This window comes from Bos javanicus, chromosome 15 (genome assembly GCF_032452875.1).
Source record: "Bos javanicus breed banteng chromosome 15, ARS-OSU_banteng_1.0, whole genome shotgun sequence".
In the NCBI taxonomy this organism is placed as follows: domain Eukaryota; kingdom Metazoa; phylum Chordata; class Mammalia; order Artiodactyla; family Bovidae; genus Bos; species Bos javanicus.
Genome location: NC_083882.1, coordinates 27,943,741 through 27,967,383, shown reverse-complemented (window position 1 = coordinate 27,967,383; position 23,643 = coordinate 27,943,741). Strand labels below are relative to the sequence as shown.

General features: G+C 54.1%; 1 protein-coding gene across 2 annotated transcripts; it reads right to left on the bottom strand.

Annotated features, from left to right (window-relative positions):
• Positions 1-60: 60 nt before the first annotated feature.
• On the bottom strand, positions 61-16,019 carry SIDT2 (SID1 transmembrane family member 2). Of its 2 annotated transcripts, XM_061440415.1 has the most exons (26): positions 15,291-16,018; positions 13,515-13,636; positions 13,082-13,246; positions 12,936-12,981; positions 12,420-12,521; positions 12,239-12,322; positions 11,405-11,504; positions 11,145-11,210; positions 10,140-10,233; positions 9,746-9,798; positions 8,952-9,023; positions 8,741-8,821; positions 7,600-7,706; positions 7,234-7,307; positions 7,080-7,146; positions 6,464-6,537; positions 6,194-6,317; positions 5,843-5,960; positions 4,909-5,045; positions 4,607-4,715; positions 4,301-4,377; positions 4,080-4,126; positions 3,706-3,811; positions 2,940-3,050; positions 1,590-1,703; positions 61-1,517 (listed from the first exon to the last, which is right to left on the bottom strand). In XM_061440415.1, the coding sequence occupies exons 1-26, from the start codon at positions 15,471-15,473 to the stop codon at positions 1,455-1,457; spliced, it is 2,496 nt and encodes an 831-aa protein (XP_061296399.1). In that variant the 5' UTR covers positions 15,474-16,018; the 3' UTR covers positions 61-1,454. The 2 variants fall into 2 exon arrangements, with proteins under 2 accessions (XP_061296399.1, XP_061296400.1); XM_061440416.1 differs by lacking the exon at positions 12,420-12,521 and having other exon boundaries at positions 15,291-16,019.
• Positions 16,020-23,643: the final 7,624 nt, after the last annotated feature.

Genomic DNA, 23,643 nt, shown 5'->3' with positions numbered 1-23,643 from the left:
GCCCCAGCCCTTGTTCTCAACACTTCCATCCAGAAAGAGGGGGCAGGAGACAGGCCCAAGGACTGCATCTGGTTGTTTCTTTAATTGAATGCAAACTCATTCATAGAAAACAGAAATGCAACCATAGCATGGAAACAGACATTAAACGGAGCTCTGAAAAAAGATCCAGACCCTCCGCCCCTCCCCAGCCCGAGGGAGAGCTATAAAAACAAGTTGAGAAGAATAAAACACATTCCCATCCCCAAGGCCGAGGCCCGACCTGATCTCCCCAACCTTGGCATCTGGAACAGACCAAGTAGGGCGAAAGAGCGGCCAGGGGAACCAGAGTTGGGGCAACTCAGTGTAAACGCAAGGTTTCATACGTGTGCATGTGTGTGTAACACAGAACTTGGCTGAAGACTGGACGGAAACTTAGAAGCCAGCCCTGTGTCCCAGAGTGAGGCTGGACCAGGGACACAGAGGGGAAGGGCATGTCCCTTCCCTGAGCCCCTAAGACAGGCACTGGGGCTCCTGCGGCCGTGGAGGAGCTGTGCTCTCTGTAGTGCCCCTCCTTCGCCTCTGGACATTCTTGGGCAGTGTCAAATGGCACTGGAAGGCCCACAAGTGGGGCTTGGCAGGACTAAGGGCCTGGAAAGAGGAAGAAAGGAAACGACTGAGTTGCTTTTTCCTTCCAATCCTGGTTGCCAACATCAGTCACTGGGTGCCATCATCAGTCTGGGGGCTGACGGCACATGAAAGACCTCCGAATTCAGCTCTTCAATCACAGGCGGTTCCCATGCTGCAGGCTTTGTCCCTTGTTGCTAAAGAACCAGCCCTGAGCGCAGGTCAGAGAGAGGCGGCAGCACTGCCCAGGATCCCTTGCAGGCCTTAGCACCAAAAGCCCAGCACCAGCCGGCCAGCCCCCCAGATCTGACAGCCGCATCCATCCTGGCTGACCGGAGAGGGCAGTGATGGCAGGCAGGCGCAGACCCAGGAGAAGTGGAGTGAACTCTGGTGCAGGACAGAGAATCAGGCCCCAGACTGGGGGCCCTGGAGTGGAAGCTCGGGCAAGAAGGGTGGGCTTTGGGTCCAGGCCAAGGGGGAAGGGGAAGGATGGCCAGAACGCGAGCCATGAAATGGGCAGGCAACGCTTCCCTCCTTCCTCCTGCAGAACGACAATCGGACAGCTGATGGACTGGGACCCGTGGAAGGCCCCAATACTGAGAAGAAAGCAGCAGTTTGGCCAACATTCGGGGTTGAAGGAGCACAGGCCTCATCCCTGGCAGAGGGCAGGAGCAAGGCTCAAGGTCACCCTGTGACTGTCCCAGGCCCAAGCCTGGGCTGGACCTCGCTGTCCCACAGCCCCTGGCACTGGGCGGCAGGCTGGGACTCAGGCCCCTGGCACTATGGAACCTCCGGGCGGTGAGGCAGAGGAGCTCGGGGCTCCATGAGAGAAGCAAGGGGGCCCAGCCCCCCTAGAAGACGTAGATCTTGTCCCGCTGCACGGTGTCCAGGTCGTCGTCCAGCGTCAGCAACACCTGGAGGGCAGATGCGGAGTCAAACAGGGGATGGGAGGCCTGCTCTGCCCCCTCTCCAGTCCCCCCACCTACCAGGAACGACCCAAACATGGCGATGGAGGAGAGGAAGTGCCAGATGTCGTGATCATCAAAGAAGTCGAGGAGGATGCAGTCCCGGTTGTGCTCCCGCGACTCTGCGGGGGTTTTCTGGAGAGGAATAGGGAGAGCTGTTTGGTGACACTGCCCGGGTGAGGCCAAGCCAGACCCACTTCCATCTGCTGGAGGGCACCTCTGATGCTAGCCCCAGCCTCAGGCCAGCGAGCACCCTCTTTAAGGCTCACCCCTTGCCTTATCTCCCACATCTAAGAATTGGCCTTTAGTTGCAAACTTCTCCCTAAGGGCACTGGTCCTGATGCCCTTGCAGAGCTAGCAGGTCACCAAAGGCTCCTAACTGGTTCCCTGCCTTAGACCTCGCCCCCTGCACCAATCAGTCCTCCAGGGCTTCTTCCAGCTCACTTTCTGTCTGAAACACTCAAGTCAGATCAGACAAACCTGCCCAAGGACAACAGTAGCCATCACCTGCACCTCATGGTCCTCCATGCTCTCTCCCCCATCTCCAGCCAACACTGGCTGGACTGTGTCTGTGCCACACACTGAGGCTGCAGAGATGATCAAGAAAGACCTGGTCTGTCCTCAAGGAGCTCACCATCTCCACTCGCTCCCAAGCGAATGCATCATTGACCCCAAAGCTGCCTCTGTCTCATTACTCAAGTCATGGTGCCTCTGGGCCACAGAGTCTTTAAGGCCAAGAGCAAGGTCCACCTCCTCTAACAAGCTTTCCTGGACCTCCTAACTCACAGAAGTCTTTCTGCCCTCTGCCTCCTGCACATCCCCTCACTTGTCCTCCCTGTTACCCTTCATCTTGTGGATCATAGTGCAGAGACAAGCCAGGAACTCACAGTCTTTCTGTCCCTGGGAACTAGATTTTAAGTGTTTCAAAGGGGACTTCCCTGGTGGTCTAGTTAGGACTCTGCACACTCATTGCCTAGGACCTGGGTTCAATCCTGGTCAGGGAACTAAAATCCCACAAGCTGTGCTATGTAGCCAAAAAAAAAATAAAATTGCTTCAAAGGCAGAGATCATGCCAGACTTAGTTCTGATCACAGCAGGTGCCCTATGAGCAGAGGGAAGAACCTGACATCTCTGGCTTCAAACCCCAGCGGTGCCACCACTGGCTGTATGACCCTGAGCAGGTCACTTGTCTGTCTGAGGCCCGGCTACCGCATTAGTAAAATGGGGATACCTCCACCATTGACATGGTCAGTGTCAGGAGGATTAAATGTAAAAGTGGCTGTTAAAGAGCACTGGCAATGCTCACAAACAGGTTTGAAAAGAGACCTGTTTGTGGGCTCACGATGAGCCTGTAGCAGGAGGACTACTCACCTGCCAGGTGCTGAGGCCCTGGAAGAAGAAGAAGAGGGCGAAGCCCCAGACCACCGAGGTGCAGACGATGCAGAGCAGGGGAATGAGCTTGATCCTCTCCCCGCTCCGGAGCTGGGGGAACACGGGGAGATCAGCCTGAGGCCCTGCCTCACCAGGGTAGCATGGGGGTGAGGGGGTGGGGGTGGGAGACGGGCCTGAGGCCCCGCCCCACTTCCTGCCTGCCCTTCAAGCCGCTTCCCAGGCATTCAGGATGCTTCCCAGGCATTCAGGATGGACCTTTTAGGAAGCCTTCTCGGATCCATCCCATCACCCCAGAGCCTCACCTGTCCCCACGCTGGCAGCCGGGTGTCCTCACCCCTGAGGTCCACCCTGGCTGGGCCTCCATGTGCCCCTGTCTGCCAGGGGATACAGCTGGGTCCTCCTCTCACACTGGATGGCACAAGGACCCTGTAGAAACCCCTGGCCCTCCGAGACCCAAGCCCACCACAGTCTCAGCGAGCCCCACATCCTCAACCTTTTCTGTGCAGAACTGGACTCTTGCCAGCTGTGTCCTGAAGTGCTACCAGTTTCGTGGGCTGTACTGAGACTACAGAAGGGGCTCAGGAAACAAGTCTGAGGATGTGGCGGGCTTCCGGCGAGTAGTGGAAGGGACTAGCCTCTCCCCTCCTCAAAACTCAGTGGATGGAGAGGGACAGATGGAGAAGGACAGAAAGACTCCCCCTCCCTCCCGGTGCTGCCCCAGGTAGGCTCAGCCCTCCCTGCTCACCTTCATAATAATGTAGAAGGCAAAGTAAAGAAGCAGGTTGCAGATGCCAATGGCCAACAAGTAGGAGGCGAAATCGTTGGGACGCATGATGAGCCCGTAGGCCGCCCTGGCAGGAGGGAGGGCCAGCTGGTGAAGCAGGGGATGGAGAGCAAGGAAGGGGCTTCCCTCACCCCGCCCCTACCCTGTGTCTTATGAGGATGTGGGGTGGGGTTCAGAGGCCCACAGAAGATTCTAGAACCCCAGGGGCCAACACCTGTCTCCTGGGCCCCCGTTTCTCGTGCCCATATTTGTCCACAGCCCCCAGAGGAGCCAGCGGCTGGCCAAGTCCGCAGCTGCCCACCCCACCCGGGGACGCAGGTGATGGCTGGACTCACAGCGACCAGTTGATGATGTTGCCCATGACCAGCAGCACCATGCGGTCCTGGAGGGAAGCAGAGAAACGGGGCTGAGAGACTGGCGAGAAGGGGAGGGAGGCCCGAGTCAGCAGCCCCCACCGGGCCCCACCCCTGGCAATCAGCTTTGCTCCGCACCCCCTACCCCCCCTGGAGGAAGGAGTGCAGACAGAGGAGGAGAGGCTCGGGAGCTGGGCAGGTACCACGTAGAGAGGCCCGCTGCACTGCCGGATACAGTCCGTGTAGAGCACGTGGAGGATGCGACGGCAGATCCCTGAGTCTGCGAGAAGGGAAGCTGCTCAAAGGCCCGGCACCCTTTTGTCCCGGCCCCTGTGCTGTGCCAGCCGACAGGGCCCAGGGCCTTCAGGGGCACAGCTGTGCCAAGGCCTCATGAATTCCATGCCTGGTGATTCTTTCGGGGTCTCCGTGAGAGGGCAGAGCCCCAAAGTCTCCTGTGAGGCCAGGTCCCTGAGGCCCCCAACCCCAGCAGGCCCTGGGCAAGCTCTCACCCAGCTTCCAGCGACCCATGTAATAGAGCTGTGTGCTGAGCAGCAGGGTGGCAGTGATGTGGATGACTGAGAAGATGATCCAGAACGCTGTGTTCCCCTTGCCGAAGACCTGTGGGGGCACCCGAGGGCAAGGGTGAGGAGGCGCAGGGGAAAGCCCCGTCCCTCCGCCCCAGCCTGCCCTTCTTCTGGAGAAGCTGGGCTGGCAGCCATGCCAGGCTGGGAGGGCACCCTAGGGAGGGAGCGGGGGTCTCTCCGGCAGGGGTGGTGGGCGGGGGTGTGTGCAGAGTGGGCCGGGGCCTCACCACGCCCAGCACGGAGAAGAAGATGACGATGGCCAAGCAGGCATAGGCGCTGTAGGCACTGGCGTTGATGTCTGGGTGCCGCTTCTGGTAGAGCTTCAGCATGCAGAGCCCCGCGATCATGTACATGAACGACGTGTCTAGGCAGAGGGACGGATGTGGCCGTGAGCTGCAGAAACCTCCACTGAGCCCCAGCATGGAACCCCAGCCCCCACACCTCATTATAGCCACGGAGCGAGAGCTGGTGGCAGCCTGGCACTTGAACCCTGGCTCCTTAATTGTCCCTCCCACGCCATACTACTGCCCCTGGGGCTGTCACCCACAGTCTGACTTCCCCTGATGACAAGGACAACTCAGTCCAAGCACCCAGAGATTAGGAAGTGTGTCTTAGTTATCTTTTTCTCCATAGAAAAGACTTGGCAGATGCATGAAATGGCACTAAGACACCTATTTTCTACAAGCTAAGCTGCAAGGAGATCAAACCAGTCAATCCAAAAGGAAATCAACCCTGAATATTCTCCGGAAAGACTGATGCTGAAGCCAAAGCGTTAATACTTTTGGCCACCAGATGCGAAGAGCAAACTCATTGGAAAAGATCCTGACGCTGGGAAAGATTGAAGGCAGGAGGAGAAGAGGGTGACAGGGGATGAGATGGTTGGATGGCATCACCAACTCAATGGACATGAGTTTTGAGCAAACTCCAGGACATAGTGATGGACAGGGAAGCCTGGCGTGCTGCAGTCCATGGGGTTGCAGAGCCGGACAAGATTTAGAAAGTAAGCAACAACAAGGTGTAGGTTCACGCAAATCCTCCAGCCCTGGAGTCTCCTACACAGCTGCATCTTGGGGATCTCAATCCTTGCCAGTGAGTGGGGAGGGCAAAGTCAGGCAGGTCCCTGTTCTAGGTTCAGCCAGCGAAGCGGGAGGCCCCACTCACCAAACTGGAAATTGGTGTAGTTGGGGCAGACGTGATAGCAAGCGCTAAGCAGCCCCTCCATCATCAGGGCCGTGCCCATGGCATAGAACAGGCCAAAGTGTTTGGGGATCCCACATTCCTGTTGGGGAGGGAGAAGGGAAGGGTGAGAGAGAAGGTGAGGCAGTGAGGTGGGAAAGGAGGAAGGAAGGGGCCCTGAAGAGGGAGATCACGGGAGAGGAGTGGGCCAGGGAGAGAGTGATTCAGGAAGGGCTGGGCTTTGATGGGCAGGGCTGGGCTGGGCTGGGCAGGGCCATGCCTGCTAGCAAGGGTCTGGAGTGAGGCCAGGGTGGGCGGGGCAGGCGTGCTGCTCACCAGGGCGCAGAGGTCATTGCGCAGCAGGGCCCGGTTGTGGTTGATCTCCCGTTGCAAGATGATGAGCAGGAAGAGCAGCCCCAGCAGGATGTACCCCAGGTTGCTGAGGATGTTGTTGAAGGCGCTGGAAGGGGCGACACGGGACGCATTGTCTCAACCTCAGGCCCCAGGCCCATTCCCCACCCTCGAGGTGGGCATTCACAGAGCCCCTGCCCCTTGCACCGGTTCACCAAGAGATGGGAAAAGGGGGCATCGCAAGATGATTCCCACCTGAGGTTGCCCAGCGGGTGGGCACAGAGGAAGTTGTAGTAGCAGATGTCCTGGTTCCCTGTGACATTCACCACCTGCAGTGGGAGCGAGAACAGGGTGGGGTGAGAGGGAGCTCCTAACTCTCCTGACTCAGGCCACAGCCTGTGCACCACCCGTCTGGTTCTCCAACGGATGGGGGGGTGCCACCTCGGCCAGCAGGCGTGTGCCCACAACACCAGTGAGCCCCACTTCTAGCACAGTCACTGCCCTCCTCGCTAGGTGTGGCTGAAAACTCTTGAGGCATGACCATGACAGGCTCTTGCCCCACGGCACAGAGAAGAGGGAAGGGAAACTGAGACTTACTTTCTCACCACTTCCGTTTCATAAAATCCCCACAAACTGGGGGAGGTGCCATCAGGGCTAGCATGCTGCCCCCCATTTGGCAGATGAACTGACTGAGGCTCAAGGAGGTTGAAGGACTTGCTCAAGGCCACCCAGGTGGTAAGGCAGAGCTGGGACTGGAACCCTAGGACCTGGGCTTGCTCCAGAGCCTCAGGCTGGGAGGCTCTGCCTGGGCAACGCCCCAGAGTCTGTGGCAGCTGCTCAGAGGCACTTAGCATGGGCCCCGCCCGCTCACCGTCTGGTAGGTGATCACCAGCTGTACCACGGGAAGTGCATAGAAGACGGCAATGGTGGCGATGTTCCTGGGAAGTGGGAGAGCGCTGGTGAGCTGGCAGCACCCAGAAAGAGAGCCCGAGACCCCACCACCCTGACCCGCCCCACCCGCTCACCAGAAGTAGATCTGGTACTTCTTCCGCAGGACACGTTTGTCCTTGCGTGCCAGGTCAGCCACATAGAGGTATTGCTACGTGGGGAGAAGCTGGAGTGAGCCCCCTGCCCCACCGCCCTGGAAGGCCCTCTTGCCCCAGTAGAGGAGGACAAGGGGGACCTCCTTCCCACTGGCCAGGGTTTCGGATGGTCCAGAGGCCTGGGAGCCGAGTCAGTTTCTCCAGAAGCTATGCTGTCCTAACAGATCTCTCTCCCTTTGCTTTCCTAACATGCCACGGGCAGGGGGCGGTGGGGGCAGGGGCCTATGCGGGGCTGAACACAGAATCTCGCTTCCTTGTTAAGCAGGGCCAGCCCTCCTGGGCTCACACCTTGGTGCGAATGACGTTCTTATCTGAATCGACATCAGCCAGAGTGTCATAGTCATCTTCCTCCACAGAGCTCATGGAGTCCAGTCGAGGTCGAGTGCCCGGGGGGTCTGGGGGAGAAAGCCGGAAAGGGTTACCAGGTAGGCACTGAACCCAAGATCTGCAGCAACTGTCACAATTTCTAGGTGGTGGGACCAGGCAAATTGTGGGCTCAGAGTGGGGGTGGAGGTGGGCTCAGGCCTGGGGAGAAGGCATCAGGGGCTCCCAAGTCCTGGAGGGGAGCCAGGACGGGCTCGGCAAACAGTCCGCCTAGCAGGGACGCTCGAGCCCTGCCCCTCACTGGGCTAGGGCTTCCAGGCCAGGACACTGAGCAGACCTCAGGCCCCAGACATGAGCAGCAGGACTGAATCAGCAGAAGTCATGCTGATTAGAAGAGGCCCAGTCGTGTGGGTTCTGAGAAGACACTGCCGTGGCCCCCGCTGGGAAAAGACCCAGTGAGCCCTGGGGTGCAGGCAAGGGTGGCAGGCTGCCTCCAAGAAGAGCACCAGCCACTTCATCCTGTTCTTTTCTCACGTCATCAGAAGCTTCCTCCCACAACCTTGCTGACCAAAACCCCCAGAGGCTGAGACGTAACACCCTTGCCCACGAGCCCCAGCAGGCCAGCAAGAGAGGTGCTGGGAAACACAACAGCTGACCAACATCTGGCCTGGGGATGGCAGGTGTGCAAGCCCACCAGCATCAGGGGCCAGTGCCTGCCTATTTCAAAAGACACACGAGCTAGCAATTATCGGCATTAGACGGGCAAGCCATGCACAAAGCATCTTTCTGGTCCTCGAGCCTCCTGGCTCCAGTCAACTGCCCTGGCAGGAGCTGATTGGCAGAGCAGCGCCCACCCTCCCCACATCTACCCATGGCAATGCACAGCTGCCGCATCTGGCCAAAGGGGAGGCGTCGCTTGAACTGGTCGTGCCCTTCAAAGGAAAGGGAGAGTTAGCGGGGAAGCGGGGGCCAAGAAGGAAGGGATGAGGGAGGAGAAGGCAGGGAGACAGCAAGCTCTTCCCTGGTTCCAGCAGCTGGCAGAAGACGCAACAGCAGCTAGCACCAGCCCGACATCACACAGCCCTCCCGCACTTGGCCCACTCACCCGGGTAATTGTAGGATAGGTCCCCGGGGCCCGCACTGTCAACCAGACCGTCGGTGGAGCCGGTGGAGCCAGAACCATTCTCTGCAGGGGAATCGTAAGTGGTGAGGCCGGTAGCAGAGACCTCAGGGCAGGTGGCCCTGGACCCAACCCCGGGGGCCGCTGAGGAGGCCACTGGAGGTGGTGACCAGCAAGCTTGGGCGCTGACACCTACCAAAGGAGCCGTAGTTGTAGCCGTCATAGGGGGAGCTGCCAGGAAAGGAGTCGGCCAGGACCCGAGGGTGACCTGCAGGGAGAAGTCAGGGACCTTTAGCCTTGGCAGCAGAGAGAGGTTGAAAGCCAGGGACAAGAGGGCAGGAAGACTCCAGAGAAGAGAGATGCTGAGGACCACGGTGGCAGCAAAGAACAAGCGGCTATAGTTCCAGCAAACACAGTGCCCTCCCGCCACCACCACGACCGCCCCAGTAGAAACATTCACGCCCTCTGTCCTCCCTAGAGACTGCAACATCAAGGAACTGACCATCTAAGTTACCAGCAGCAAGGACAGGCCCGCATCGCCAGCCTGGGTCCCACACAGACCTCCCGGAAAAACTTCCCTTTCCCGCCCACTCTGGATGCCAGCTCCTCTGCCCACAGCGCCTGGAGCTTACCAAGAAGAGAAGCTGAGAGAGAAGGTCCCAAGCAGGAGGGAAGATAGAGAGAGCAGGAGAGAAGAAAGGGAAAGAGAACGAAAGGTTAATAATCCCAGACAAGGTGAGCTGAGTTATCTGAAGTGGCAGACCGGGTACGCAGACCCAGGCACGGAGTGAATCAAGTGATGGCCTTTAACACGGGCGTGTTAGAGACCAAGAGGCACTCCGTCCCAGCCCCATTTCCACCTGTGCTGTTACTCCCTATCTGAACATCCCAAAGCCCCTGCCTCCTCCAGCCCCCAAGGGCACCATCCACCGATATCCCCTCCACACCACAAAGCAGAGAGCCCTCCCCACCCAGACCCTCTGCAGGTACCGCTTTCTGGGCAGGCTCGATCCACGGCCACCAGAAGGCTCTTCTTCCTTTGCCTGTAGGAACAGAATCCAGAGGCAAACCAGAAGGGGAGGAGGAGGCGCAGTCCTTTGCTGGGCTGGCCCGCCTTCCACCCTCTCCATCCCACAGCCCTGGCCTCCCTCCATGACCCCAGGGGTTCTCCCAGGCCTGAAGCAATGTGGGGTCTCCCTGCTGGGGAAGAAGGTTGAGGGGGAGGGGTTGGTCTCCAGAGGAGAGGCCCAGGGACCTGAGACCCTCACAGGGACCCACCTTTCTCTGCCCCATGGAGGGCGCTCAGATCTGGCCAGGCCACTTTCCCCCCATCCCCTGCCTGACCCACCCCGGAGCAGGGGAGGGTCCAGCGATTCCACTTTACCTCCAGTTTTCCCAACAGGCCAGAAGCACGGTAAGCAGGTAGAAGGAGAGAAATATGCCCAGGCAGAAGAGCATACCGCCAACGTAGGCCTCCGCTGTAGGGAGGGGAGCGGGCAGGGAAACAGACCAACGCTTTCCAAGCCTGCCTGTCACACGGGCCCAGCCTCATCTCTCCCACATCTCCGCTTGGTGGAATAGCCCAGCCGGTGCAGACAATACACCAGACTCGACATGGTTCCTGTCTGCTCAAGCACCTCCCTCTACTAGAACTTTCTCTTCTAGTTCTTTCTCCTTGACTTAATCTTCAAAGCACAGCTGAGGCGCTGTGTCCCCTAGGAGGCCTTCTCCACCCTGACCTCCCACAGAGACCGTCCTGGGCTCCTCAAAGCCCTTGGCACCCTTCAGGGCAGCAGGCTCTAGGCAGGGGCGCCCCAAGGACCACAGGTGGAGCACAGGTACTGAGCCCACAGAAGGGGCTTCAGACAACGTGCTGAGGACTCTGCGTGGCGAGGCAGCTGCTTTCCCCTCCCGTCACAATCTCTTACGTTTACCTTATACATTCCACTTTACAAAGGGCTCTCTCTATTCAATCACTCAGTAAATATTTTTTGAGCCTGACTAAAGGGCCGGGAAGTTTCCTACCAATTTTGTAGGACCGACCAGTTTTGCTGAACCGACTTAGTGAGACTAACAGAGACTAACAGATTCTAGTACTCCTGTTATAGAGATGGGGAAACTGAGGCTCAATGAGATTACCCTGCCTATAAAGGCAGACACAGATATAGAACTCAGTCCCGCAATCTCTTCACTCATGGATGCTCTGAAGTGCGTTACACTGGCACTCACCGTGCTCTCATCATGAAGTCTGCCAAGAACACTCCTTCCTACCCTGTCAGCCTGCTCGGGTAGGTCCTCCTCACCCGTCCCATTCCGAAAACACTCCCTACCCCAGGCCTGAAAGAGGAGCCAGAAGCCAGGCCATCCCCACTCAGCCACCCACACTCACACGTGACTGCTCTCGAGACCAGCACGGACAGGGTTTTCTGGCGGTGCCCTTGATCGACCGGTTCATCTGGAAGTAAAATGGCAAAATGGCAAACGAGCGTCTGCCTGGAGCTTGGGTAGAGTTGGTGGGATCAGGCCTGGACGAGTCTAGGGCCAAACACCTATATCCCAACAGATCCACCAGCCATGCAGGCTCTTCTACCTCCCAGGAAGAGCCCAAGCCCTCTCCACCCCCAGCCAGGCCCAGGGCACAAAATGTACCTTCTATAAAGGGGTAGAAAGGCAGGGAGCCCCCACAGGCCTGGTCTTCAGTCTTCACCACCACCACCACGTAAAAGCTGTTGCTGGGGAAGTCTTTGCGCTGCAGGACGATGACGGTGATGAGGGTGACGGTGGTGAGGACGATGGTGGTGTGATGAGACTGTTGTCATCACATCATCGTCACCATTTGTCATCACCATCCCCACCCTCTTCTGAACAGACCCTATGCTGAACGCTTGGCATATATATTATCTTAATTAACCCTCACCAAGATCCTCACGAGTAGGTACTATCATCCCTGTAGGATGTTAGCTTGGAGTCGCACTGCCAGTAAGTGGTACAGCCAGGATCATCTGACTTCAGAGCCCAAACCCTGCACCTAAATTATTGCCAGGTGAGCAAATGTGGGTATGCCCACCATTGTGGAAGCCATGGGGGCCCTACTACAGTTTGAGCATCAGTCAGAAGAAAAAGTGGAGGGATCATGGTACCTCCATCAGCTGCACATCGAGATGTCATGAGGTGAACATATGCCTCCCCCTCCCTGGCCCCAGCACAGCTTTTAGCCTTTGCCAAGAGCAGCCCTCATCACCAGCCAGTTGCAGGGAATGGGGCAGATGTGACAGCCATAAAGGGTACTCTGCTGTCTCCTATCCCCAGAGGCCACTGGGATTGAGATTCAATACTTGTAAATACCAGGGGACCCAACGTCTTGGGGACTGACACACCAAGACAGCCCTGTGGCAGGTTAGGGACGGGGCAGGGGCAAAGCAGCGAGGTTGAGGAGGCGGACCACCTGGCGGTGTCCCCCATGGGGCCACGTGCACTTCCTACCTGCACGGTGATGGCCGCCTTCTTGGTCATCGTCTGATACATGCCGATGAAGGCTACGTTGTTGTCTAGGTCATACACGGGACACTGCAGGGGGAGGAGGGCAGAGACAGATGGACAGGGTCCTGGGCCCCGCCCCCTCTCTTCAGCAGCCTGGCGCGCCTCGAAAGGGCCGCTGACTCACCAGCACATCCTGGATGGAGATCACTGAGCAAGGGAAGGCCGTGTTGGAGGCCACCTTGACGATGACCGAGTCCACTCCTTCCGGGAACTCATACTTGAAGTACTGCAGGTACAGGGAGGGCGGGAGAGCCCCATCCCGTGAGGATGCTTTCTCTGCCCCTCTAAAGGGAAGGGTGTGAATCCTCCCAGGGTCGGGCAGTGCAGACTCTGCAGGGAGAGGCCCTGACCACAAGCAGCAGCGCCATTTCCCACACACCGCTCCCCTCAACCTCAGCTGGGCATGCAGGACAGCACCCAGGAGGCAATAGGAGAGATGGCCGTCCAAGCCCATGTCTCTGCGCCTCCCAGGCCATCTGTTCCCCACCACCTTGGGACCAGGGCTCCCATCTCTATAGAATTCTCCATGGAGAGTACAGCCAACCTGAAACTCCTGGCAAAGACTGCTGGCCGCCCCCACCCCCCAAGTTCAAGCTTCCCCATTTCTCCCCCTGAGAGGCAGTAGACAGGGAGGCCTTACCTGGGGCTGCGCTGCCGTGGTGTTGAAGCTGAATGGCTCCCCGGTCCTGTGGGGCAGAGAAGAGCCATCCCCCGCCCCAACACCATCACTCCCAGAGCTTGGGAAGGAGGGCAGTCCCGCATGCCCCCTCCCTCTCCCCTGCAGACCTGAGCACAAAGTCGTCCATTCGGCTGACACGGAGCTGGTACGTGGTGTTAACTGGTGACAGGGTGGACACATCCACGTAGAAGAACTGGACCTCGGACTCATTCTTGGTGGGGGGCTGACACAGCGTTCGCTCCACCTTTTGGTAGAGGTACTTGCGCTGGAACCTGTGGCCCGAGGCAGAGTCAGGACGTGACGGGCCCTCCATTCCTCCACCCCGGTCCCACCACCTCCCTACCCCACCCCCGCGAGGCTGACAAGCTGGCTTGGCCCTCTTGCTGTTGACCAGCCGCCTGTCTTAGGGGACTGTGAGGAGAAACAGAGGAGTGCCGGGGTGGTTAGAGGCCCTGGACAAGGGTCCGGGTGAGGTTCCGATCAAGGCCTGGCCTGAGAAGACCCACCCCCACCCCGACCTGGCGCCCAGGTCCTACTCACAGCCCTCGGAGGATCAGGGGCACTTGGAAGGACACCACTGCCTCCTTCTGGCGGACTACAAACAGCAAAGGAGCACCCTTCTGCTTGTTCAGGACGTTCACGGACACTCTCACGCCTTCCGTCTACAGGGCACATGGAGACGGACCTCGGTCAAGCCCGTGCTGGCTCTAACTCTGTCACGGGGAGCACATGGCTCCAGAGACCGTGAGCTCTGCCCTCGCTCCGCAGACCACTCTGAGCTTTCCCATCCGGGTTGGGCTGGGGGAAACACCTAATGGCAGCCCACTCCAGTACTCTTGCCTGGAGAATCCCATGGACAGAGGAGCCTGGCGGGCTACAGTCCACAGGGTCGCAAGGAGTTGGATACGACTGAGCGACTCACATACACACACACACTGCTTCTGCCAGAGCGGCCCCCAGCGTCCAGGAGGGACTTAGAAGAGAGGACAGGAATCACAATGGAGACCTGGGGTGCTCTGCAGCCTCCTTCCTTGTGAGTCAGGAAAACTGCTATTCCACAACTCATCTGGTGGCCACAGGCCACAAACAGGGAGGTGGGGAAACAGGACTTGTCGAAAGCCAAGAAGGCCAACTTCTATCCTCAGCTCCGACCAAGGGCTGGGGCTGTGGGAAAGTCACTTCATATCTCTGAGCCTCACCTTACCCCCTCTATAAAATGGAGAGATTGCCACTCTTGGCACTATGAAGGAAAGGATATAGGACACTCAGAGCTTAAAGAAAAAGAATAAAATTAAATGAATCTTGGGAATGCTTGTTATTGGGCTGCTGAAACCCAAACTCAGGGCAGCACTCCCCGGAGGGGTAGAGGCCACAGCCCTCAGGGTAACCCCACTTATGGGTAACCTCACATATGGGGGCAAACATAGACAGGACTCTAAGCTGGATGCGATCAAACTTCAGAGAACCAAGCACTGAAGGCAGATCCTGGCCTGTCATTAAAACCTAATACCTCCCTATTCTGGAAAAAAAAAATCAGATTCCCATTCTGAACTCCACTATTTCTTAGTAAATCCAGTCCTGGTAAGAGCTGAGTCGGAGACCATCAGCCAGGCTGGGGCAAGAGTTCTCCCAATTTCAGCCCCACCTTGGGTCTGAACTTCCCAGACCCAGCTGTGCCGGGTGCTCAGCTCACAGGTGGGGAGGAAATGAAAGAGAAATCAGAGTGGGGAAGCTTCTCCACGGTAGGCAAACTCCCTCTCCCCTCCCACCCACCCTGGGGTTGGCTGTATCCCCACCACCTTCAACTTACAAGGCCATCTGGCTTTCCAAGGGAGGATGAGGGCTGGGAAGGTCCCAGCAGTTACAGCAGCCTGGAAAGTCCTGCATTCATTTCCCCAGGGAGTCTCAGCCATAAGCAAGCCCCAACCCCTGGGCAGAGTCTTTCAGCTTGGGCCAGTCTCATCCTCTTGGGGTTTTCTGGGCCAAGCCCAGTAGCAAACCTGCTTCCTTGTTCCCAGACCCACAGCACTGTCAAGATTCTGGGGGTTGGGTAGGGAGCAAGGCCAGTCCTGCTCAGACTACAGCTGATGGAAAAGAAGTGATCAAAAAGAGAAGGGGGGAATGAGGCAACTTCAGAAACCCGTCCAGGTGTAGCTTCAGAACAAACATCCCCAGCACAGGAGGAAACTGCTGGCAAGAGGGTCCAGTGTGGTTCTGGAAAACCCAGAGGGGCCGCTGTTCTTGGGAACTGACAGAGCCCTGGTCGTCTGGCTCGCCCCACTCGCCACCAGCCCGGAGCCCAGCCCCTTCCCTCACCCGGTTGCGGGTCACGGTGTGGTTGAAGGTGTAGATGTTGACCAGCTCGCTGTTGACCTCATCCACGTAGGTGCGCTCAAACTCCGCGTCTTTCTGCGAGACGTTCTTAGGCCCCAGAACTCCCAGATGGCTCTCGACCGAGGCCACCAAGAGAGCCAAGAAGGGCAAGCCCAGGGCGAACATGGCCCCGGCAGGGTGGTAGTGGCAGCGGCGGCGGCGGTGGCAAGCGACAGGACACCTCCAGGGCGGGTTGGGGCTTGGGCCGCAGCTTCCAGCATCTCACCAGGACCAGAACTTTAACCCCGGCCTGAGATTAGGAAGCGTCCCCTCCCTGGAGCCGCAGACGCGCTCTCAGGGACCAGGGAGGGGACGGGGCGGCTGGGGGCGGGAGGGCCGGGGGAAGGGTGACGGGCCTCAGGAAGGGGCCCCAGCTCGCCAGGGGCCGAAGACGGCCGGGAGACTCGGTGGGCGCCCGCCGGGGATGTGACAGCCGGGAGGCAGCTGGTTGCTGGGAGCCTGGAGACGCCGACGGGGAAAAGGGGGAGCGAGGGAGGGAGGGGAAGCCGGTGGCCGGGCCAGCCGCGAAGGGGCGGAGAGTCTGAGGGCGAGGGGCGTGATAGGAGGTAGCGATCCGACGCCGCGCGGCGCCGCCAGTTCTTTCGGGCGCCGGCCCTTTAAGGGCGGGCAGACGCGGCGGCTTCGGCGCTCAGAACTCCGGGGAGTGAGCGACGCCGCGGGGCGGTAAACAGCAGGACTGCCGGCCCGCCCGCTGACGTCAGGGGAAACTGACACGGATTTAAAGGGCCAGGGCTCGAATTGGGTCTTAAAGGGGCCGCCGGTTTCCAGCTGGAGGCCCTCTCCCACTCCTCTCCTATTGCCGCCTCCCCTTTCATTATCTTTCCCGTCTCTGAAAGGTCACTTTGGATTAGATGGATAGCTCCGTGAAGGATGTCCAAGAATTGGATTCTCGTTGACAAATTCTCTTTCTCAAACATAACGATTACCCTCACCCCTTCAACGCTGCCATTACCTCGAACACTCCTGGGCCTTTTTTTTTTCCTCCCAATGATCCTAAGAAAAGAAAAATTTCTAAGAACTAGGAAACTGCCCGCGGAGGGGGAGCCCAGACAGAACCGCCAGAGGAACCCTCTCGCCTCCCTGAAGCGGCCACAGAGCTTCAAGGATGCCTTCAAAGCTTGCCTTTCTCTATGATGAGGCAGCTACAAAGCTCATTGAAAGACAGCGACTTTGTAAATTGGTGAAACCTTTTCTACAAATTATTTTTGCACCATTTCTTAGGAAGCTTAAAGAGCTTTACACTCTTTGACCCAGTAATTCCACTTCTGGGGCACTATTCTAAAGAAATAAGAAATACAGATTAAAAAAAATTGTGTGGGCAAATATGCTTATCACTGTGATATTTACATAAAGCATAAAGGAAACAGCTTAAATGTCCACAATGAAGGAGTGGTTAAGTGTTCTATTATCATGAAGCCATGGAAAGTGACGCCTAAGACTTTTAGGAATATGCAAGCAAAGAATTCAAGATATGACACTATATAAACAGTAAGTTTTCCAAATCCATAGAAAAACATTGACAAATGCATGAAATTTAGTAATGAGTATCTTTGAATTACAGGCTTCCCAGGTAGCTCACATGGTAAAGAATTTGCCCGCAGTGTGGGAGATCTGGGTTTGATCTCTAGATTGGGAAAATCCCCTGGAGAAGGGAATGGCAACCCACTCCAGTATTCCTGCCAGAGAATTCCAGACAGAGGAGCTTGGCAGGCTATAGTTTATGGGTCATAAAGAGTCAGACATGACTGAACAATTCACACACACATCTCTGAACTACAGGTGGCCTTTTAAATAACATATCATTTCCCTCTAATTCCAGAATATAGACAAATACCAAAAAGAAAGAGGGAAAGAAAGAAATGAGAAATGGAATATTTCCTGTCCTGTCAGTAAACAAGGATGCCATTGTCATCATCGATTCAGGACCTCCAAAAGCTAATTCCTGAGCCCTAAGGGCATTCAAGAAGAATACCTGCACGATTTGGCAGCCCTTAGGCTGTAGCCACTCTACAGCGAGCACTGAGGAATTTCAGTCAATTTAGTTGCTCAGTTGGAGAAGGCAATGGCACCCCACTCCAGTACTCTTGCCTAGAAAATCCCATGGACGGAGGAGCCTGGTGGGCTGCAGTCCGTGGGGTCGTGGGGTCATGGGGTCGATAAGAGTCGGACACAACTGAGCGACTTCACTTTCACTTTCCACTTTCACTTTCCACTTTCATGCATTGGAGAAGGAAATGGCAACCCACTCCAGTGTTCTTGCCTGGAGAATCCCAGGGACAGGGGAGCCTTGGTGGGCTGCCGTCTATGGGGTCGCACAGAGTCGGACACAACTGAATCGACTTAGCAGCAGCAGCAGCAGTTGCTCAGTCGTGTCTGACTCTTTGCAACCCCATGGACTGTAGCATGCCAGGCTTCCCTATCACCAAGTCCCAGAGCTTGCTCAAATTCATGTTCATCGAGTCAGTGATGCCATCCAACCGTCTCATCCTCTGTCATCCCCTTCTCCTCCAGCCTTCAATCTTTCCCAGCATCAGGGTCTTTTCCAATGAGTCAATTTTTCGCTTCAGGTGGCCAAAGTGTTGGAGTTTCAGCTTCAGCATCAGTCCTTCCAATGAATATTCAGGACTGATTTCCTTTAGGATGGACTGGTTGGATCTCCTTGCAGTCCAAGGGACTCTCAAGAGTCTTCTCCAACACCAGAGTTCAAAAGCATCCTGAGGAATTTAGGATGTGAAAAACGCAGAATACTGGCCCAGGATAGCTGAGATGCATATGAAAGCAATGAGCCCAGACTCTTGCATCTTCCCATACACAGAAAAGCACTGAATTCCTTAACTTGGGATGTCTGGTTTTCTTTAATTAACAATAATCTATCCAATTAAAATAAATAAGTAAAAATAATCTTTTGATGTTCAGACTACCTACCCTTTGTTGCAAAGCTTCTATATAACCTGGCTCCTCCGCTCACCTCCTTGAAGCAGTTCTCTCAGGATTACTTGAGTTACTGCCTCCTTGGTTTAAGTCCTAAAAATTTCCTCCGAATAAAACATAACTCTCAACTTTTAGGTTGTGACTATTTTTTAAGTCAATAGAAAGGTGGACTTCCCTGGTGGTCCAGTGGTTAAGAATCTGCCTACCAATGCAGGGGTTATAGGTTCAATCCCTGGTCCGGGAAGATTACACATGCCGCAGGGCAATTAGCCTGTGCACCATAATTACTGAGCCGCACACTCTAGAGTCTGGGAGCTTCAACTACCGCAGCCCATGTGCTCCCATGCTCTGCTACGAGAAGCCACCACAATGCAAAGCCTGGGCACTGCAACTAAAGAGTAGCTCCCGGCTACTTGCTGTTCACAGCCCAGTGTGGAGAGTCAGTGTAGATTTCCATATTCCAACCAGGCTTCACCTTTTCTCTCATTGCAACCCCCCTGGCCCCCAAGTAAATCTGGGACTCTAAGAAATACTGTCACCCTGAGCCTGAGCTCTCCACTGAGCCTGATGTGACTTAACTGGTCCACCTGTGCCAGGAAATTTCCTGGGTGCTGTGAGGATCACAAGTTGAGGACCAGAGCATCTTTGCCACAGGCCGGTTGGTGCTGTAGCTATATTGAATAAGCCCAGGCTGTGCCTGGGGAAACAGTGACAGACTTTATTTTCTTGGGCTCCAAAAACACTATGGATGGTGACTGCAGCCATGAAATTAAAAGACGCTTGTTCCTTGGAAGAAAAGCTATGACCAACCTAGACAGCATGTTAAAAAACAGAGACATTACTTTGCCGACAAAGGTCCGTCTAGTCAAAGCTGTGGTTTTTCCAGAGGTCATGTATGGATGTGAGAGTTGGGTGATAAAGAAAGCTGAAAGCCCACTAATTGATGCTTTTGAACTGTGGTGTTGGAGAAGAAAGACTCTTGAGAGTCCCTTGGACTGCAAAGAGATCAAACTAGTCCATCCTAAAGGAAATCAGTCCTGAATATTCATTGGAAGGACTGATGCTGAAGCTGAGACTCCAATACTTTGGCCACCTGAAGTGAAGAACTGACTCATTGGAAAAGACCCTGATGCTGGGAAAGATTGAAGGCTGGAGGAGAAGGGGATGACAGAGGATGAGATGGCTGGATGGCATCACCAACTCAATGGACATGAGTTGAGCAATCTCTGGGAGTTGGTGATGGACAGGGAAGCCGGGCATGCTGCAATTCATGGGGCTGCAAACAGTCGGACAGGATTGAGCAACTGAACTGTGCTTGGGATGGGGAGAAATGTCTCAACTCTGCCTCAGGTTTGGGGGCAACATGTGCCCTTCGGCCTTCTAAAATGCACATGGAGACCCTACATACAGTTTTTTTTTTTTTTAATATTTATTTATTTGGCTGTGCCAAGTCTTAGTTGCGGCACGTGGGATCTTCAGTCTTCACTGCAGCATACAGAATCTTTTAGTTGCAGTACGTGGGATCTAGTTCCCCGACCAGGGCTCAAACCCAGGCCTCCTGCATTATGAGCGCAGTCTTAGCCACTGGACCACCAGGGAAATCCCTACATACAGTTCTTGAATCCCAGCTTCTAGAGGTGGAGGAGGACAGGAGGAGAAGGGGTCAACAGAGGATGTGATGGTTGGATGGCATCACTGACTCAGTGGACATGAGTTTGAGCAAACTCCAGGAGATGGTGAAGGACAGGGAAACATGGAGTGCTGCAGTCCATGGGGTCACAAAGAGTCTGACTTGACTGACTGAACACCACCGCCAAGAGGTGCAACTCAGGAATGTGCATTTTAAGAAGCACTCCACAAGTTTGCTCTGCACAATAAATTTTGAGAACTACTGCCCTGGGGGCCAAACAGCCTTGGCCAATCAATATTCCTGTTTGTTCCCTTTCTCTGGGCAACATCTTGGGAGAAATCTATTCAAATAAACCCAGAAGGGAGTCTTCCCTTTTTCAAGGTCTCCAGGGCTTGAGCCTTGAGACAGGGTTGGGGGTGGAGGCAGGGCGCAGCCCTGTATTTTCTTGCTGTTTTCAGGTCTGCAGAATTTTCCTCCGCCCTTCTGCCCCACCCACGGCTGGTAGGAGGTTTGGAGGTGGGGGTAGGGGAGAGTCAGCACAAGCTTGTTATGAATAGGTCCTTTCTGACGTCTGGCAGCCCCAAGTGGAGAGAAGACTTTTTTTGTTGGCTGCAGCAGTCAGCATAAAAGAAGGGCAGTTCAGTTCAGTTCAGTTCAGTCACTGGGTCTCAAAGCCAGACTTCTGAGTGCAAAGAGACATCAAGTCCTGAGGGCAGACCCCCTGACCTTCTGTATAGGTCCAGCCACTGTATTCTCTGCCATGTTTTATAAAAAGCCCAACCCCAGCCCTGGTGATGAAGAGGGGGCAGGGTGGGGTCACAAGGCTGGAAGACTTTAATTTCCCTATGGGCCATCCTTTTCAGCCTAAATGTACAAAGGACCTGGGAAATGGGACCATTCACCAGACAGCTGACCAGGTCCCCAGCTTTCCATGAGTCCAGCTCCATTGTCTGTCACAGGATTTTCAAAGTTTGGAGCAAGAGGACAGGGAGGAAACTTCGGCTGGCTCAAGGGTATTGTTAAAATGACCTTAAGATTCACCAAGAGCAGGATGCTGTAGGAAGCCCAATAAACGGATAAGCTGAATTCAATCAAATAATTGAGGAATCTAGGGGTAGGTGGTAGCCGTCCCTGTGGGTAGGTGGCAGACTCACATCAGACTTTAGAATAAAGTAATGGTATAACTTTAACCCAGAAGAAAAAGTTGCAAAACCAATCCTCCTGAAGGAAACGAACTTGAATTTCCCTATTTCCATTGTGACTGTAGAAAGGGCTCAGTTTATCTACTCAGAACTCTGTTGGAATCATCCTGGACACAGGCAGTCCTGGAAACAAGGGTATATAGCTCTTCTTTCTATCAGGTTTCCCTGGTGGCTCAGACAGTAAAGAATCTGCCTGCAATGCAGGAGACCTGGGTTTGATCCCCGGGTTGGGAAGATCCCCCAGAGAAGGGAAAAGTGTACCCACTCCAGTATCCTTGCCTGGAGAATCCCACAGACAGAGGAGCCTGGCTGGCTACAGTCCATGGGGGTCACAAAGAGTCAGACACGACTGAACAACTTTCACTATCATGCAATTTCTGTTCTTTCCCAGGGTTGCCTTCCTGTCTGTTTATCTCTCCTTCAAGGACTATAAAAAGACTGTGCACATTAGATTAGGAATCAGGTAAAAATACAGTATTAACTGTTCTGGAGATAAGGTCTCAGACCCGTCCCACAGCTTCATGGTGTTGTAGGAAAAGCAAGGACTTTGATGATATAAAGTTCTATGTTTAATTCCCTGCCTTGTCCATCTTAGACAAATTACAGTTTCTGAGCCTTCAGGATCTACCTCTCATGTCAATCATGTGCTCCTAAATGCCGCACAGTGGAGCTGGGCTTGACTGCATTCATCATCCTAAACTATTGTCTAAAGAGTAGGAGGAGAGTCAAGGGAGAGCAGCTTTGATTGTGTGAGCAGGACTTTCTGCCAGAGACACATCAGCCTCTTTGCATTTCCTAAACCTGGGCTTTCACCATTCTGATGGGGAAATGTGCACAATGAGTTCAGGCCCTGCATCTGGTTCCCCGTGACCATGTAATGGAACGAAACCTCAGGGCTTTCCAGGAAATGAGTCTGGTCATCAGGTTGCTGAAAACAAGCAGATGAATAATTGATCAACTCAAATCCATGTCTCCAAAGATCACTGATAAAATTGAGCCGGCCGTCATCCTATTTCAAGAAAGCTTGGGTCTCTGGCTAAGAAATCAGAAAACGCAACTAAAGAACATTTCACTTCTGACTGTATCTAAAGATTGCATGCAGTTCCCAAATTGTTCCTCATAGAACAGATTCCCTCTCTTTACATTCTAGCCGGGACCCCATAGCTGCTTCTGTTATTTCATTGGTCCCTGGAGCCTTCACAAAAGTTATTTTCTTATTCATGATACCTTTGTTCCTCTGAACCAATCCAGCTTTTTCTTCTAGTTTCATTTTTCTTATAAAAACAATCTTTATTGAGACATCCCTGGCGGTCCAGTGGCTAAGAGTCCGTGCTTCTGCTGCAGGGAGCACGAGTTCCATCCCTGGTAGGGGAACTAAGATCCCACGTGTTGTGTGGCATAGTCAGAAGGAAAAAAAATGTATTCATTCCATTTAGTTTTTTTTTTTAATTTTTTCATTGAAGTGTGCTTATATTATACTAATATACAATATTATATGATACTGAAGCTCCAATACTTTGGCAAGCTGATGCAAAGAGGTGACTCATTGGAAAAGACCTTGACACTGGGAAAGATTGAAGGCAAAAGGGAAAGGGGGTGGAAGTGGATGAGATGGTTAGATAGCATCATGACAAAGGACATGAGTTTGACCAAACTCCAGGAAGATGGTGGAGGACAGTGGAACCTGGCGTGCTGCAGTCCATGAGGTCGCAAAGAGTCAGACACGACTTAGAGACTGAACAACAATGAAAATACGATGTGTTACAGGTGTCCAATATAGTGATTCACAATTTTTAACATTCTCCATTTATAGTTATTATAAAGTATTAGCTATATTTCCCATGTTGTACAATATATCCTTGTAACTTATTTTACACATAATAGTTTGTACCTCTAAATTCCCTACCCCTACATTGCCCCCCTTTCTTCTCCCCACTAATAACCATTAATTTGTTCTCTGTATCTCTAAGTCTGCTTTTACTTTTTGTTATATTCACTACTTCTATTTTTTAGATTTCACATATAAGTGATATACAGTATTTGTCTTTCTCTGACTTAATTCACTTAGAATAATACTCTCCAAGTCCATCCATATTGCTGCAAATGGCAAAATTTCATTCCTTTTTTATGGCCGAGTGGTATTTCATTATATATATAATGCCACATCTTCTTTATCTATTCATTTGTTGCTTCCATATCTTGGCAACTGTAAATGATGCTGCTATGAATATTGGAGTCCATATATCTTTTCCCAATTCCATCTAGCTATAATCAAATAACTCCAGAAAATGTCTCAAGATTTATTGTAATAGGTACATACTGCCTCTTTGTTTTTGTTGTTCTTAAGTGAATTTATCACTAGCTAGAATAATGTCTATTGTATCTTATAGGCAGCAGCAAAATACTATTGAAAGAACAGGAAATGAAGTCAAAAGGTTTGTATTCCAGTTTTAATTCTGGCTGTTATTGGTGTGATGATCATGAAGAAATCACTCAATCTCCTATTCATTCA

Excerpts from the sequence above, each read along its gene's own strand:
- SIDT2 (XM_061440415.1), bottom strand. The coding sequence starts at position 15,473 with ATGTTCGCCCTGGGCTTGCCCTTCTTGGCTCTCTTGGTGGCCTCGGTC. Across the intron at positions 13,247-13,514 it reads CCCCTGATCCTCCGAGGGCT|GTTCCAGCGCAAGTACCTCT; the intron begins GTGAGTAGGACC and ends CTCGGGCCACAG. Across the intron at positions 5,961-6,193 it reads GCAATGACCTCTGCGCCCTG|GAATGTGGGATCCCCAAACA; the intron begins GTGAGCAGCACG and ends CCTCCCCAACAG.